This window comes from Drosophila takahashii, chromosome 2L (genome assembly GCF_030179915.1).
Source record: "Drosophila takahashii strain IR98-3 E-12201 chromosome 2L, DtakHiC1v2, whole genome shotgun sequence".
In the NCBI taxonomy this organism is placed as follows: Eukaryota; Metazoa; Arthropoda; class Insecta; order Diptera; family Drosophilidae; genus Drosophila; species Drosophila takahashii.
Genome location: NC_091678.1, coordinates 4,684,775 through 4,703,055, shown reverse-complemented (window position 1 = coordinate 4,703,055; position 18,281 = coordinate 4,684,775). Strand labels below are relative to the sequence as shown.

At 39.6% G+C, this 18,281-nt stretch overlaps 2 protein-coding genes and 1 long non-coding RNA gene across 3 annotated transcripts in view; 1 reads left to right on the top strand and 2 right to left on the bottom strand.

Moving 5' to 3' along the window:
- The window catches only part of dcma (decima), a 34,109-nt gene that overhangs the window by 4,911 nt on the left and 10,917 nt on the right, over positions 1-18,281 (top strand). The window contains exons 2-3 of the mRNA XM_044394880.2: positions 8,475-8,790; positions 17,448-17,614. Coding sequence (XP_044250815.1) covers positions 8,704-8,790; positions 17,448-17,614 — 254 coding nt within the window. The 5' untranslated portion in view covers positions 8,475-8,703. The remainder of the gene's footprint in view (positions 1-8,474; positions 8,791-17,447; positions 17,615-18,281) is intronic.
- Positions 631-5,424, bottom strand: Taf12L (TBP-associated factor 30kD subunit alpha-2). Its single transcript, XM_017142164.3, has 3 exons — positions 5,410-5,424; positions 1,057-1,272; positions 631-973 (listed from the first exon to the last, which is right to left on the bottom strand). Exons 2-3 carry the CDS (start codon positions 1,246-1,248, stop codon positions 749-751), a joined length of 417 nt encoding a protein of 138 aa, XP_016997653.2. The 5' UTR covers positions 1,249-1,272; positions 5,410-5,424; the 3' UTR covers positions 631-748.
- Positions 5,638-6,603, bottom strand: LOC138911866 (uncharacterized). The gene is made up of 2 exons (XR_011417501.1): positions 6,299-6,603; positions 5,638-6,236 (listed from the first exon to the last, which is right to left on the bottom strand). It is a non-coding gene; the product is annotated as an uncharacterized lncRNA (long non-coding RNA).

Here is an 18,281-nt window from a genome sequence, read left to right as displayed (position 1 = left end):
GAAAAGAATTGCAGCTACTGGGAATGCCATAGGGAAAAAGTATAAAGTCCCGTGGTGATTATTTAAATAAATACAGATCATCTTCTGCATATATAAATACAAGTTTGCTTAAGAGCCAGAGAGAAAAGCTGCAGAATTATGCCTTTTTCCGTTGCCACAATGTGCCCATGGCCATGGCCAGCGAAAAAGTATTCTTTATTCTTCGGGCAGCAGGCGAAAAATATGAAGAAAAAATCGTTCTCGAAATTTCCGCCTTAGCTTTCTCCAGGTTTTTTTTCGTTTTTTTTCGCAAAGGATCTGAAAAGGAACCCAGTGCTTGTTCATGTGTGTAAATGGGAGCATGTGAGTGTTTTCCAGCAACTGTGTGAGTGAGGCATTATGCGCCCTGGCATTTTTATGGCACTTTAACTTTATGTTGAGTAATTCCCGGCTGAAAGGCGAGAGTCAAGGGCCCGAGCAAGTGTGGCCGAGACCATGATGACCGTTTTGTAGGGGCGATTGAATGCGTGTGTTCGGCCCTTAACGGCGGCTATTGAATTTATTAATTGCTTAATCATGATCCGGTTTACAATTTTTCACCCCTTTTCATCGATACCTGAATGGGTTTTTTGATGAGATTTTCACGTATTTTCTTTTGGTCGAAAGAATTGTTTATTTATATGAAAGTCTTTAATCATTTTTAATTAATCAAAAGGCAGACATTTTTGGGGGATTGGTAAAATATTTTTTTTTTTACTTATTTTTCCATTTATTTGTTGGGAAACTCCATGTTGTATTCGCGCTTGAGGACGAACTTCAGGTCTAGCAGGCCTACACGGCTCTTTCGGTACTTGGCCAACTTGACCATGCGCATGGAGACGTCATTAGCGAAGGCATCGGCTATTTTGGCCATCATATCGCAGCCCTGATCGTCCAGCGAGGAATTTCCGTCGATTTTCTGCACAAATTGCTGCAGGTTGCTCTTGGTTATAATCTGTGTGTGTGTGTGTGTGTGTGTGTGGGTTGGGGGAAAAGCGGCTCGATTAATACATCTTAATTGGGAAAGTCGTTACTCACATCATAGCTGCCGCCTGGGACGCAGAGGCTCTCCATTTCGCTAGACGGCTTCACTTCGACGCAACTGTCGCTGCTGGAGTCGCTGGAGCTGCTCGAGGATCTGGTGGAAAAGTGAGTCTCGCTGTCAGACGATTTATCGCTGTCGTCGCCATTGCGGCCAAAGGACCAGAAGTCCTTGTTCTTCCTCTCCATGCTTCAATTAATTTCTTGCTTTTCCTGGATAATACCACATGAAATAGGTGAGAAAATGGCCAAAACTAGTTGGAAATTATAGGGAGATAATAGTAATAGCATACTTTTTGGCGTTTAATATTTATAGTTTCTTTAAGGTAAAAGGAAAATGTTGAGACTCAATAAAAGTTAACTCATTAAAATGGGAAAATAAGAACTATTTTTTTTTTTTACTCTTTGAATCGGGGAATCCCAGCTGCGCGGGAAACCCAGACTCTACTCCCTTCGCCCTTGGCCCTGCCATAAATAACCAGTTTAAGTCTCTGCACCTGAACGCTTGCCATTGTTGCCGCAGCGTTTCCCTTTTCCGCTGCGGCTTTTCCTTCACGGTTTTTCCGCCGTCTTGTGCTTTTGATTTATGTCCCGACTCGACGGTGCACTTTTCATTTCACATGCGCCGCATCTAAGTAAATATCAAAAAGCAACAAATTGTGGCCGTGCCATAAACGACCTTTGGCCCAAGCCTAAGAAGCGGCCAGGCGACAAGAGCGTCGTCGTCGTCGTGGCTTAATTTTATGCCAGGTGGGTCGGGACAAGGCCAGTCAAAACAACAGCCCACACGTGCCCAGGTGTCCTGCCGGCCCATTATGCCGTTTGTTCTTTTCGCACACGGCCTACGGCACAGTGGGAATTTCACTCGGGCGAAACGCGCAAAATTTAAGACCACCTTGGGAGTTGTGGAGCTGGCTGAGCTGGAATTTAAACTGATTTAAATTTGAGATTTTCATCCACAGTAAATATTTTAAGATTACGAGTTACGCATTAAAGAGATGAATTTTAAATTATATTTAAAAACATTCAGTAAATCGGAAAATAATTTTTTTTTATAAGTTTGTAGGTTTGCTGGCAGAAAACAATTTTCCATTTTTAATGTAAAAACTGCACTAAGTAAGTGGTATTTATAAGAACAATTTATTATATATTTTACAGATAAAAGTTATTATAAAATGTTTTAAATTGGGATCACTTTAAAATTCTAAATTATAATTGCGCATAAAATTAATTCTAATAAATATTTAAAGTATTTAATTTAATTTTTCCAGTTCCATAGTCCCCATTTTTGACATTCTAAAATGGTGTGCCATTTGTTTGTGCTGCGCTCTGGCCACTTTGGAGGTGCTCCTCGGTGTCCTCGGCTTAATAAAGTCGCCTACTTAAAGCGAGCGACAATGACATTGTGCGTATGTTGCCAGTCCGCCAGGCGCAGAGGTTCTGGGGGGTCGGGGTCACCCCTTGGCCATGTGTCACACATCCGCATCCGGTGTTTGGCATTGGCATTAGGCTTTCCACTTGCCCCCTTCCCCCTGCCACTTTCCTACTTTCCCCTGCCGACTGTCGTTTGTCGTTTCCGGCATGCGACTCTTTTATATCGCCGCTTTTATTTGCTGTGTGCACTTTTTTGCTCCTGTCCGCCCATTGTTGCTGCCCCTGCGCCTGATTTCTGTTTCATATTTTCACATTTTGCCCGGCGTCCTTATGCACAGTGCGAGAGCAAAAAGCGCTCGACGTTTAGCTTTAAGTGTGCTGAGTGCCATAAATTTCACTTTGTCAGGGTCTTTAATCGCCCAAGCCCCAATCAGGCAGTCATTGTGGGGCTTGAATAGAACTTGGCTGGTTGCGAAAGGTTAACTGTCGTCGGGCAGACGAGAAAAAAGGAACTGAGTCTAATACATGAGAAATATGTTTTAAATTTTATATCTAGCCAAACATATTTTTTAAAATTTATTTTAATACTTGTGCAGACATTTTATTATTTTAATGACATAAATCATTGCATTTTTGATTAAGATTTGTTAGAGTGTTTAGACATCAAAAAATTTTAAAAACTTTCTCTGAATCTCTAAAAGTGTTTACTTAGTTATACCTCACACAACTTTTTATTAAAAAAGGTATATTTCCCCTAAAGTACTGTTCAAATTCAACATATCATTCCCTCAGTTCGTGTTTATGAAGTGCTAATTTGCAGTCGCACTCGCTCATAAAAAATAACAGGCTTAGTTGCCAAAATGTTTGAATTAATCACACATTTGTCAAAATTATTCAAATGTCTTTTGCGGCGCACAGAGAGAAAGTGTGGGTGACTGAGTGACTGCGACTGTGTGCGGACATGAATAGTTAATACGAATGCGGTCGTTCCGCCTCCTCCGCCTCACTTTTATCCGGGGCATGTGTCTGGTGTAATAAAGCTAATGAGTTTCTGCCATGTCTGGCAGAGTGTCGAGACTGAGGGGCTAATTCTCATTGCCATTCGCAGCCAAAAGAGATGGGGAACATGCACTCGCAGCATGGTTTTATTTCACATGATTATGGCATTCTGTTGTTAAGGATTTCCCACACACAAAAGAAACTGCCTCGCATTCTTAGTCACCATTTTATTGGCGGGGGAATTTTCTTAGCCCGCGCCATAGCCATATCCAGATATTGCGTATACGTCACGGTGGCAGATATTGCGTATACGAAATTGATTTAATTCGTGCCAGACACTGCACACATACTATGTTTATACGATAGCAATCACGATTTCTTGAAAGCGCGATATAGAAATTGCCCCTGTTTATACGACAGCCGAGAATTCATGCTTTTATTCACTCTCAGCTGATATGTATGCCGGACCGGTAAAAATATCTAATTTTTAATACCACTGATTAGAGAAATGGCCTATAAAAAGCCATCAATTTCTAGCGATCTGGCAACGTCGATAATTTTTTACAGAGTTACCAGATTGCATATCACCAAATCACGCTTTTGGGCTGAAATCATAGTCAACTTTCGTGTGTTGCCGAATTCACGAAATGGCGTTTATACAAGCACGAATCGGCCGAAAGCGTGAAATGATAGCGTGAATTCGGCATCGTATAAACACAGTAACAGACAATTAAACATAACTTGATCTGCAACAGATTCGCGTTAATGTTTCATAAATGCAAAAAGCAACGCATTTAAATTCCTTCTACATTTAAGTTTTTAATTACACTCAGCACGTCAGCAACAGGAACGAAAATGGAAATGAAAATGGGGAGAAGACGAATACGAAAACGAGGACGTGGATGAGATGAAATCCTTTAATAGGCGGCGCGCCATTTTGTCGCCGGCATCGTCACTTAATCCTTTCGCGGCATATTTTCCAACGCGCCGTGACTTAATGAGGCGCATGTAACGAACATTGATAATTCTCAGGCCAAGATGTTGACTAAGAGAAGAGCTCACGCGAAATTATCTTCCGGCTTGGCTCGTCGACATTGGTGTAGGTTTTAGCTACTTCTCTTGACTGGCCTATTTTCATTATTAATTCTAAACAATATTCGCGTGACAGGACAAGCTATGACAAGGGGACGAGATACTACATATTTTTAATCAGACAATACGGAAATCTACGACTATGGGGTCTATTGCACTTCGCCTATTTTGTGAACACTTTAAAACCTCAGATGTTGTGGAGATTTTACATCGCCCTCCCTTCCTTTGACCGTTTCTTTCCTTATTAAAAAAACCCATATTCTATGAAACGGTCCCTTGTTGTTCAGGGGTGTCAGGGGGTCATTTATGCCGAGTCAAAAAATTGGGGATTTTAAAACATTATAATATTTTATTTAAAAACTAAAAGAAAAATACGAGCAATTCATGGGGACAGCTATACATCATAATAAATTAGAGAACAGTAAAAATATAATAAATGGGACAATATAAAAATATATATAAATAAAATTGCGATAAAAATATGGAATAAAATATAGTTTATATAAAAGGTTAAATATTCATGCGGGCTCTTATGCGATGAGATCGGATTTAAACATCTTGGATATCAAAAAATAAAAATGACAGGATTTAGAAAGCGAATCAGATTATTTTGGCAAACAAGTGTAAACACATAGCCATGACTTGAGCAGCAAAACGCAAATTATTTGAATTATATTTTTTTGATTTTCCACCACTCATTTGTTTTCTTTACTTCTTATTTTCGGCTTTCATCTTCCCGTGGGATTTTTTTGGTTAATTTTACTTTAAGGAAAAAAAATGTATAAATTCTCGCATATCGCATATTTTTACTTGTGACCTTTTCTTTGTTAGATTATCCTCTATATGTCATGGTTCATAATTAATACGGAACTTTTGTTCGCTCACCACAATTTCTGCTGGGGTCCTCCTCGACGAAAGCGCTTTCTCGGGATGAACCTGAAACTTCAGAAAATATTCTTTTTTCCTGGCACAAACATATCACGGGATTTAAATATATATATATATTATTTTTTTTTATACATTTAAGATTAAAAAAAAATCACACAAAAAAATGCGATTGAGTCGCCGGGCAGAAATCACCAAAAAAAAAAACCACTCAATTTTTAAAACCACTCAAATCGACCTTTGCCTTTTTCTCATCATTTTCGCACTTTGATCGGGTTTCGTTTTTTTTTTCACCGCATGGATATTATATAATTAAATTAGGTTAAACAACTAAACTAATATATTTTTTTTCTTTTTTTTTTCTTTAAATTAAGACTTAACTAAAAATTTTCTGCTGCCTGATTTTTTTTTATATTTTTTTATCATTGGGCACTCGGATTCGTTCCGACATTTCAACAACTATATGTGCGCCACTTATTTGTTGGCTTTGGGGGATCTAAATTGGGCTTTGACAATTTTTCACGTCACTCGGTCGGGGCACTCATGATTGGAAATTTTTCCTCTATTTTTCCCACTAAAACTGAATTTTCCCGACGAAAGTTTAGCGACTTTCGGTCATCCTCTTCCCGGCGTAAAATAATTCGCCCTCGAAGGCGGCTGCGCGACAACTGCGCGAATCCAGAAAAAACTCAAGCAGGCGCGGCGATTTGGAGATTTCTTGTTGTTGCAAGCCTTCGTCTTTCTTCGGTCCTCGCTTTGCCAATATGCACTCAATTTTGGTGCGCTTACTTCCCAACTGATGATTTTGATTTTCTTTAGCGCCAAGCCTAATAAAATAAATTCCTTACTAAATTTTCCTTCACCCAAACCCTACGCTTTGGAAACTCACCAGCTAGGATTTAGCGCTGCGCTGGATATTTGAACGCTTTTGCGTTTCTCTATTCGCCAAGCTGCCGGGGATTACTTCCGCACAAAAAAATGTAATTTGGACTGTATAATTTGAACTTTTGTCCAGCACAACTTGTACCTCTGACGCCACGATTAGAACAGACAGATTCAGACGCCACAATTATGGCGGTAACCTCTAGCCGGGTAGATTAGATAGAGAAAGGGAAAGTTGACAGAAAGGTCTGTTGCTCTCCTTGCCGCTTTTCTTTTGCCACACCCCATACCGCCGAGCGACTCCTAGATGGCGCTAACCCTATTTTACATTTAGCTAACTACAAGCGCTACACGCATTTCCATTTCCATGCCAAGCACGCGGCTCGTCCTTCCACGCTCGATGGCAAACAATGCGGATCCTTCCGGGAAAAGTGTGACTCTAAGCCAACCGCCATACACCTCTTATCAGTTGCATTTACGGTGGCCCAGGCACAAATGTGGAATCACATTTAGTTGGCTTGGCAGGTGCTTAAAGCCCCCCTTTGTTGGCCAGAAAAGTGTGAAAATTTAATTTTCCAACAGGAAATTAATTTCGTTTCCGCTCTGAAAATATCCTAGCAGACTAAGTTAAATTGGCAAACCATTTTAAATTGTTTGGAAAGAGTGGGAAATTATTAAATAAATTAAATGGATATCAGAAGATTTATTTGGATTTTAAATAGATTTTATAAATATTTATTTTCAACATTTTTTTTTTTAGTCAATGGAAAAGATTTAATAGTTCTAGAAATTCAAATAGTTTAAAGAAATTCGCAAGGTAGTCCTTTTTCAATTATATTCCCAATAAATCAGATGATTTGAGTGGATCGAACCGTGAGAAATACAGCCGATTTAAAGGATATTAATTGAATTATTGCATTTCTTCACTCTTTTCATGGCCACTCGAATGATATCCTTCGTAATTTATTCAAAACTCTTGCCCAAGGCCTGTACAAAGCTGTTTGTGTTGGTAAATTGAGCGACTTGACTGGCACAAATCAAACACGGACTGCAGGCAGACAGCTTCCACTCATCTCGGCCCCCAATCTCCTAGCCATTGCAAACAATTTACCTTGGATCTTAGCCTACATTATTTGTTTGCTTTGCTTTCCTGCGCTGGCTTTCAGACCTTTCAGCTGATGCAGCTGGCTCAGTTATGCTCAGTTGTTTTCCTTTTAATGTAATTTCATCGTTTTATGGAGAAGATGGTCTAGCAAAGGTCAGAATGGCGGCGGAGGTTGCTAGGGAACTTTTTAATATTTTAGTCCGAAAATTTAAGATATTTAAAAAGTAAATGAACAGCATTTTAGTTCTGTCACACATACAAATTACTTTAATATTGTTTAAAATATTAGAACTATTTATTAAGTACCTGAGAAACATAAAGAAATACATTTAATAGTAAAATATGCATTATTTTCTTCATGGTCCCGAAACGATATCTTATTTTTAACACGATACTACACCATTTAAATAGGATTTTATTTTAAAAACTTTTGTTTATCTCCACGGATTTTTAAGCTCCATGCTCTATTATAAACTCTGCTTTCCAGTACTTCTGTAGCCACCCTCTTTGTAGATCCTCCGTCTGTTGTCTTGCATATTCCTGCTGCACCAAGAGTTGAATTTAATTTCATTTCGCTCGACTCGGGCTCGACCTTTGTTGACTGCTTGTTTATTTGTGCGCATCGAGGGGTGCCGAGGGCGAGGGCAGGGGTTAAGTGGATACAAGTTTGTGGCCACCTAGAATAGCCAATTCCGCCACTCAAAGCCAAATGAAGTGTTAACGCCGAAAAAGCCAAGAGCGTTCGGTTGCCAACTGTCGCATCCGGTGTGATTGTTGTTTTGTGCCTGAGGGGCAAGCAAGAAAAAAAAAACAAGCAGAGCCACAAACAAAAATCGATGGCATGGCAAAAAATGCGAAACTAAAATCCCCGTCTGAATCGAATCGATTGCGGCGACGATGGTGAAGTGACGTGCCGGAAATCGACGATGCCACATCCCAATTCTCTCCACCTTCCGCTTTTCCGGCGATTCCGGAAAAGCGTGACAACGCGTTCCCGGTGTCGCCGGATTTTGCATATATGCAATTTGATCTCCAACCCACTCAATCTCACTCTATGTTATTTGTCCCGCTTCCGCAGATGGTCAGCAATCCAGGCGAGGTGATTGGAAATAAGCGAAGCTAAGTGCATCCATTTGCATTTGCCAATTTGCAATTTGCGAGCTGAGCGGCCGCCTTGATGGCTTGCCGCGATTTCGAGAACAAATAGCGGATATCTGTGACTTGTGAGCCATGTTCGATTGAATGCGGCAGCAACATCTAGACCAACAGCAGCAACAACAACGGCAAGAGCAACACCAACGAACAACATGTTGACAACTCACCATCTGCACCACCTGCACCACCATCGCGGCAGTACGGCCGTGGAACTGGACAAGATCACCAACCTGAATACGGTAAGTTCCCAAAAATATTACAGAAATACTTAACTTAAATTTAGACCGCCGTGGATCTTTTAAAACCATCTCTAAATTTATTATTATTTAAATAACCTTGAGCTATAAAATATTTCTCATTAAATGACATCTGATTGCTTTTTATAGCAAATTAATCCTATTCCAAGCTTAAAACTCTAACAAATCGCAAGACCGCCGGCCAAGAAAATAATCTTTAAAGTTTTTAGGCTGCAATGATTTAAAAATCTCCGAATAAGCTAAAATCTAAATTCTTGTCTGTAGGCAAATATCGCTTTAATATCAAAAGACCAAACTCTCTAGTTTTTCTGATGGCATCAATAACTTTGCTTTCCGTAGTCAAAGCCGAAACGCTTGATTGCATTTGAAAAGATAAATTCAAGCAAAAACTGAAACCAATTTAGCTTGTTCCGAAACTTGCAAACCTCAAACGATTGCCAAATTGCATTTATTTTTTCCAAAGAATTCCGGCTGTGTGACCTTTCCAAGAAGTGCCGACTCGCCTTTCGGCAAGTAAAGTAAAGACGAGCACTAATGAATCCCAATTCCGAATGCACAGTTTAATCCGTTGGAAAATTGCGAGGGAGAGCTTAGAACTGCAAAGCCACCTTAAGTTGGCGCCGTAAAGTGCGCTGCAGGAAATGCATCGCGGGAAAATCAACTAATTGACATGGCCTTCAATTAGGGCGAAGTTAGCTGCGATTTTCCACAGTGCAGCTGGTCAGCATCCGGCCCAGAATAATAATAACAGGATTGAGTGGAAAACAAGTTTATGGCTAGCATGTGAAGGAGGTTAGTTAAAAGCAGACCACCCACACTGCATTAACAGCTGATGGAAATTATTGAAAGGATTGCATTAAGTGAAAGTGGGTTTGGCGGGGGCGGCGGGGATAGAAAAAGCGAACGTGGCTCTCTTGACCATACACAAAAGTTGTCTAGCAGCAAAATGAAAAATGTTTTTGTAAAAAAGCGGGGGGAAAAGCGGGCAGAGTGGCAGCGAAAAGGAAAATGTGAAACACGTTTATTGCCATTCATTATATTCTCGCGAGCTGTTGCGCAAAGTAATGAAGCACTTTTATACGAGGCAGCTCTCCTTTCACAGGGCACGCACAGACCCACGCCCATTCCAAACTACGCCTTTTGCACTGCAAATAATATTTTTAAAACATTTATACAGCTGTTCTTAAAACCGTGTTTATAAAGAAAATATTTTATCAAACCAAAATATAAATTGAGTTAAAATAAGACAAAACATTTTGATTTCAAATATTTGAAAAAATAAATAAAAACTGTGTTTTATAATGAATCAAAATAGTTCTAAATTTTTTTAGCAAAAAATATTTGACTATTATTTTTAGTCCCACATTTTTCCCAGTGTCTCAGCATGTTTTTGCTTTAAAAAACACTCTTCGGAACGGGAGATTGACTGGCGTTGATGAGAAAAGACTTCTCGGTCCTCCCGTTTTTGTTCAAGAAAAATGGCTTGCTGTCTTGGACTAGAGTGGAAATAATAATTTCGGGTTTGGCCACTGCAGTTTTCCACGGACCGAGCCGGAAAAGTGCGTGCCAAAAAAGAACTACAACCAATTTTCATTAAACGAGCACTCCCACACTCAACAGCCGCCAATATGTCTTCATTAATTTCGGAATAATGTATGGCATGTTTGTGTAGACATTTAGTCGACCCTGTCATTGGGCTTGCTGGCTTGTCGGTTCGGCTCTTAGCTCTTGGCCCCTGGCATTCAAGGGGGCCTGGAACCGCAGGACCTCAATAAAAACTGAAAACTTCTACTTAACTTTAGCGGCGAACATTTGTCTCTCCTGCGTGAGAGATACCGAGTGTGTGTGTGTGGGGTTTGAAGGCCAAATAAATTTCGGGGCTGCCCCAGGAAGTTGCGCAATAAAATGGCCCTGCCTAAACAAAGGATCCTGTTCAAGGCCTTCGCACACAGGACTCACCCGCCCTGTGTCACTCTCAATATGGTCGAAAGGTATCCGTCGATTGTCAGTCTGCTTGATTGATAATGTAAACCGAGCAGCTCAGCACACACTCCGACCATTTGGGCCCCGCAATCCCTATCCCTATTTCTATACCTATCCGAATCCCATCGTCGTAATCGCAGGCCATTGAAACCACTATGGTCCCACTCCTCGTCAAGGAGCAAATAAAAGTCCGTCTCGTTCTGGGCTAGCATCTTATCGATTTTGCGGATTACAAGTTTTTGTTATCACTTACGCAAATGACCCGAATGGCCGATGCAATTGCCGACTAGATGGGAGTTTTCTTTCAAAATGGAAAGGCTGAGTTTAGTTGAAGATGAAGAGGAGGTCTTTAAGGAGTAGAGCTTTAAAATTCCATATAAAAATATTTTAGGTATTTTTACGGATTAATTAATATTTTATTTCTATTTAAATATTATCAGGATAATTGTGTACTACAACACATTTTAATTCTATCAAGGATAATTTAAACAAAAATTGATCTCTACGCAAAATTCCATTTCGATGGCAACCAATTGGGAAACCTCAAAGAAACTGCATGTGATCTAACCAGAGGCATGCCGTCCAATCCAAATTGCTTTCTGCGGCATCAGGAGTCGTGTTCAGAGGGGTCGGGGGATCAGGGAATCAGGGGGTTAGGAGCTCTCATCACCGTCACGTTGCTGCAGCTGCGATTCGATGGTTGTTCTAGACACTTCTCTTCTTTTATTGTTGCCGCTGGCCGAGTGGGGCTTTGTGGCTCACACCAACACACCATTGGGTGCAACACACATCCCTCTTGTCCCCCACACAACCCTCACATGGGTCCATTCGATATTGGCCGTGTGTGTTGCACATCTGCGGCATTGTGTTGTTTTTGCTGCCGCCTCTTGCTGCAAGTTGCTGCCGAGCTGTAATGCACTGAGCAAAATACCTTAATTAAAGCTGGAAATTTAATTTGGAAATGTATCTTCTAAAGTATACTTTTAAGTGTAACCATATTTTGAATTATATTAAAATTTGTATATCCTCTGCTACCCTCTGCAAAGTTGATTTCTTTTTAATTTAAAGATATTTTACAAATTATTTACGATCCTTTATGAAACTTACTTTTTGATGGGTTCTTGTTGGGTTCACAAATTGGAACTACTAGAATTATATTGCATTTTTTCTAGAATAAAATAAACATTTATTTTAACGCTATAAAACAATATAATTTAAGCATAATTACACGTAAAATTGAAAAGTTAAAGTCTTTTAAACGGATTATTCCTTGCATCTTTTTAAAAAAAATCAGCCTCAATTGCTTCTTAGGTAAATTTCTCTCTCTGTAAGCCGATTTCAAAACGATGTCCGACATTCATACACTGTAACGAACCTTTGTTTGACTGAAGGGGGAAGTGGGAGTTGATGCAGGCGACAGGAGGAAGTGGAGAGTTGGGTCAAAGGTCGACTGTTGAATGGACAGTTGGCTAGTTGGCTGCTTCCTGCGATTGCCCGATGCCCCCCCCTTTTGACGTTCCTGCCAGTTCGATTGTAATTATTCTACAGTTCAACTTGTTGGTTCGCCGGCTAATGCGTTTTGGCACTGCACTCTGTTAGTTTTGCCCCAGTATACTGGTAATTGTTCCTTGTGGGCGTGGCCTTTTCTGGACATCAACAGATGTGGATGTGGAAAGCGCATTAGCAGCAGCGCGTTATCAAAGTTTTTGCAGCTCGTGTTGCAAATGGCGCGTGATATTTATTGGCCAAAAGGAGTACATCTGTAGTTTTGCGCAAAATGAAAAAAAGGAAAATGAATATTATCTTATCCTAACACAAACATACTGCACATGTGGTGAAAGGGGAAAATATTATTGTAATGTTTAAACATAAAAGCTTAATGGTGTTTCTTAATGTTTTTCGAAAAACTACATTTTAGTAGTCTTATATCCACATCCAAAATGGCTTTATAAAACGTTACGAGTATAAGTGCCAATAGTATTTCATTAAATAAAAATAATTGGAAATAAAGTAAATTAAATTAAATGAACTGAAAGGGAGCCTTTAAGGAAATCTTCTACTCTTTGTGGGAATGTAAATAATTATAATTCTGAAAGGCTCAAATTAAAAAGTAAAATTTTTATCTTTTAAAAAATGTAGCTTAAAATTTTTGTAATTCTGAAAAGCTTTTTTTTGTATTATTAATTTGTGAAGTGTGGGTCTCAGAGTTATGCCAGGCAGTGGACATTGTCATTCCATGGCCCTGGGCAAATGCATTCTTAAATGTATCAAAAACACTCTTTTACATATTCTAACGCCCATACACTCTCTTCATTACGAGTGCTGTCTGGCTTTGTCTTTGTTGGTTCCTCTTTTTTGTATTGCAATTTTAATTTCCGCTTTCACTTTGTCTAGATTCAGTCGTACTTGTCGTCGTCGCTTTCTTTTGTTTGTTAGTTTCGTTCTTTACCCTGTCACCCAACCACCCCCTACCACCCACACCCACACGCACACCCACACCAACCATCTTATCTCATCTCCTCCCCGCGGGCTTTCTTTGTCTTGTTCTTGGCGTTGTGGCATTTGCGTTTTTGCTGATTTACACATTTGGCCAACGAGAGCGGGAGTGCAATTGTGTTTTCCTACGGCAGCCACAGCACGTAGGTGCACTGGGAAAAAATTAGGGCACTTTAAATTAATTTGGATTAAAGAAATTATAATTATGAAGGTGACTAAAAGTATGCAGTGAAATATTTCTGTCTGACATCCTCAATACATTTTAGTGCATACTATTTGGCACCTTTTTTATTGATTTCAAAACGCATTTGCCATCTGTGATTTTGAAATTTGCTTTATGCTTAAGTACCTTATTCATCTTTCAGTGTATTTAGCATATGGCATGTGGCACGTAGAACGCGTGCATTTCTTGCTTTCACTTGCTTTTGTTGCATTAAATTCGCAGCAGATGTTTTTCAATTTTCCGCCTCAACTGTTGACGTAAAAGTGGTTCAAAGTGGTTGCCAGTAGGAGAATAATAGAACAACATGGCCAGTCCAGTTCCGCATGAATATGCATATTCACACGGAATGGGGGATTTCTCCTCCGACTTGTTATTATTCTACACGCCACATCATGTGGCGGCACATCTTTTGTAGCACACTTTTTAGGAGGCACTGCTCTCATTACTGACCAAATGAAGCGCCAACTGCGGCGGGGGAATTGAATGTGTATACAGGATACCCAGTCTTATACAAATGAATTTCCCTCATATGGGTAACTGTGTGTGTGTGTGGTCAGGTAATTTCAGAAATGTGCCCCGCTTTTTTCTCGCATCTGTATTATTTTCTGTTTTTGCACTGGGACTTGACTCTGGTTTAGCACTGCCCTCGGCTGTCCCTTTTTATGCCAGCCCAAGGACCTTTGCCGCAGGACGAAGACGACAGGCGTTTACGTTTGGGATTTGCATGAGCTGCATGAACTTTTTGCAATGCCATTCCGACTGGGCCAAAAGCCCCTCAAACTCCCTCCTCCCCGCCTTTCAACCTTTCCACCTTCTCACCCAAAAGCCCTGCTTTGTCTCTTTATATCTGCCGAGATTTAAGCGTCATATAAAATTTATGCGTGTGGCTTTTATGAGCTTATACCTGTGCCACACTTGCTAGTGTTTTATGGGACTCACTGTCCTTGGCGGACAGGTGAAAAAACCCAAATAATTAGGTAGCTACGGCGAGGGGATTCTGTGGGGTCCCCAATGAGCTATGTCTTATTAAAGTATTTAATGAAACAGTTTAGGGATACTGGTTTCGGGTCATATAGGAATACACTATTGGAGGGAAGATGTGTGCTAAAAATAAAGAATTAAATTATTGGGGGTGCCACAGAAATAGCTAGGTTTTTAAAATCACTTTTAAATGTCAAAATAGGTGTCTAAAAGTATGCAACAATATACTTTATATCCTTTATTTTTATTTTATTAATTTATTTAATGACTGCACTCAGAAAAAAAATCGCCCTAAATTTTAGAAAATCGCCATACTTTGAAAATCGCCTTGAAATTCAGAAAATATTTCTATTTTTCAGAAATATTTTTCTAAATAATAAGAAAAACTTACCCTGATTAGATCAACTCCTCTTGTTATCCACTTTTAGAAAAATTTTCTGTTATTCAGAAATTTTTCTTTCAAACTAAGAAAAAATCGCCTTACATTTTAGAAAATTGGCCCAATCGGTAGCCTAGGGGTCTAATGCGAGCGGATTATTTGTTTTCTACGCTTATATTCGGAAGCGTGTGTTCGATCCCACGTCGAGGCGGACATTTTTTGCGTCTTTTTTTTTTTTTTTTTTGCGCATTAAAATGTATACTTTAATACAAATAAGGATTTAGGTAAGCTAACACACACATAATGGATAAATAAGAGTATAAACCTAGAACCCAAGAGAACAGAATGAGAAAGTACTTTGTACAGCGCCTCTCGTGATGCTTCCCTGGCGCAGCTAGTAGAGTGTTTGACTGCAACATGTGAGGTAAGGGGTTCGAATCCCGCGAGCGACCAAAATGTTTTCCTCAAGATAGTAAGTTATTTGATTTTTATGTTTATCATTAATAAATAATATAATAATTTCAGTTATTATTTCAGTTACAATTAAAGATTAAAAGTGTGTTTGTGTACAAGCATCGTGACGTCATCCATGTGTTTAAATAGAGGAGAGAAAAATAAGTTGAGAAACGAGAACCCCAACAACAACACCCCACACCGACAGACTCCACCCAGTCGGCATAACTCCCGATTCCCCGATTTTTTTTTTCTTCTTCTTATTCAATTTTGCAAAAACTAACCCTAAATTTAAGAAATTTTTTTTCTAATTTTTAGAAATATTTTTTCTAAAAGGCAAGGCGAGCTGCCTTTGGCTTAAAAAGTATGGCGATTTTCTAAAATTCAGGGCGATTTTTTTTCTGAGTGTGGATACTTTTAGCAATTTCTGTGGCACCCCCTATATTTAATATATATAAAAGAAAGAATAAATATTTACTTATGGATTGAATTTGAAGCTTACCCTTTGATGCATTACATAAATACCTTGTGTAATCTTTACTCAACCCTTTTTAGAAACCCATTTTCATGAGATGGCAAAATTTGTGCCTGAAATGAATCCGCATTCAGCAATCGACCCTGCCTTGTTCCTGTCAATATCACAAGCAACTGGGGCAAACAAAGCTGGGTTCCAAAAACAATGAATCCAATAAATTTGCCAACGAAAGGGGGGCTGGGGGGCAGCAACAGCTGATGGTGGAAAAGTTTTGCCTATGCTCAGAGGCTAAGAGGAATGATTACAAAACCATGATCCCGCCCCTAGGCTCTCCCTGGTTTTTTGAGGGAAAGTTTCTGGGGGCGAATCTCGTACTCGCAGCACATTCAATAAGCAATTTGGCTAAGTGCCCCGCCCTGCTCCTCGGCCGCCCTCTTTTCTGTGTTCCAGTGTCTGTGTGCTCGGCATTGTCAAGCCGATGCCATCAATATGACTAATCATGCATATATTTCATAAAGCTGTAAATCTTCCAGCCTCCCCTTAGACTTCCTAATCGGCACAGTCTTCACATCGCACAGCTGTCGTCCCAAATTGAGTCAAGCCACAGAATTCACTTTGCATTCGCCGGGGGCGTTTCAGACTTTCGAGGATTATTAAAATTACGCATACGCCGCGTTTTAAATGAAGTGCGCGACCAGATGGAGGGGCGTGGATTTTGGTGGGCGGGGGGTTGTTGGAAGGTCGGTCGGAAAATGAGGTTGCCAAAGTCAACCATTAATATTTAAACGTGCCGCTCGCATGTGTGTGCACGTGGATTTGCGGCATTGGTTCGTTTTTGTGCGGGAATTACGCGGAAAATTAAGCTTAGCGACTGACGGTAAAACTTTCTTGGCGGAGATGGTAAAATAAAATCAAATTTTAATTGAAATTGGAAAGGCTAAGGGAAAATGTAAATTTTAAATTGGTTATAATTAAAATATAAATATTTTATTTAAAACTATGAAACTTCTAATTAATAAAATCTTGCATTATTTGGCGTCCTGTTGTCGAACCCCTAATTGACTTATCAAAGCATTCCATACTGTTCTATATTTAAACCCATCAAATTAACCTAAAGCCAAGAATAAGGAGTACAGTCAATAATAATTGACTTAATATACTTTTCAGCAACAGCTTGACCCTTCTTCGGCCCTCAAAAAGGGCTGGCCAACCCGAAAGCCATAAAAATGAGCTCGAATAATCCCTTGCATTTCAGGCATTTTAATTTTTATGAGCCTGATTCGGCCGCAGGCAAAAGGCGATGGCGTCGGCAAAGGAATTAGGTCTCGATTGCTCGATTCATTTGCCGCCCTCCATTTCGGCAATGAGCCGTAAAACGGCAGCAGCATCAACAACAACAGAATCCGGCTCAGTTTTATCTGGCCAGAGAATTTTCCCAGAAATTTTGCTGCCAGCCAGTTGGGCAAACAAATATGTATACATATATATTCTTAGGCTGCTGCTTCTGCTGCCTGCGGACCTCGGATGGGGTTGTGCATAAATTAAAATATGTAATGTGCTATGTGCCGGGCCTAATAGAGCTTTCGCATAAATTAAGCATCAGTTGCCGCCGATGACCCTGATACCAGCTTCTCCCTCTGTGATTCCAGCTCATCGTGGAGATCAACAGCCATGTGGCGCTATTCCGCGATATGCTGATACACGTGGGCCAGGCCAAGGATTGCCCCGAGCTGCGAGAGAAGATCCGGAAGCTGCGACGCACCTGCGTGGAGGCACTCAAGCACACCGCCCAGATCCTGATGCCGCAGGTCAAGAGGTGAGTTGGCGCCACTTTCACTCCTTTCCCACAGGTGCACTGGAATAAAATCGATAACTTTATCGAAAATGAGCAAAATTTGAGAACAAAATTAATTTGGTGATTTATATAAATTAAACATATGTTAAAGAAAATCATAACACTTGAAATAAAATATTACGTATCCTACTTATTTCTTATTTATATTAAATTCAAAATTTTTTTATTTTTTATCATATTTATAACTTTATTTATCGAAAATATATTTAAACACAGTTTAAGAAATTGGAAAAATAAAATATGACATGTATTTGTTTCTTATTTAAATTAAATTCACACCTAACTTATTATTATAAAATAATCTCCAAAATAAGTCCATTATATTAATTGTTTAAATTTATTTTAAATATTTGTCGTTTTACAAAAAAAGTATGCCATCATATGAAATATCCCCAATTTCCTTCAGTGCACCTAAGCGGAAGACCCTAAAGGGATAGATAGCATTAACATAAACATAAACAGCAACGTGTGTGTGACATTTGGGGCATTTCCTTCATGTGTCTGTCCCTTCTTTATGGAAATGTATGCAAATCTAATTGCACTCAAATTGGGAGGGGAAGGTATAACATAAATAACAATTTGTTGGACTCGGATTGAAGACCCTTGGAATGCTCTCCAAAATGAGTTA

Bases quoted from the DNA above. Each gene is read 5' to 3' on its own strand.
- Taf12L (XM_017142164.3), bottom strand. From the start codon at position 1,248: ATGGAGAGGAAGAACAAGGACTTCTGGTCCTTTGGCCGCAATGGCGAC. The intron at 974-1,056 runs GTGAGTAACGAC...ACACACACACAG, and splicing joins TCCCAGGCGGCAGCTATGAT to ATTATAACCAAGAGCAACCT.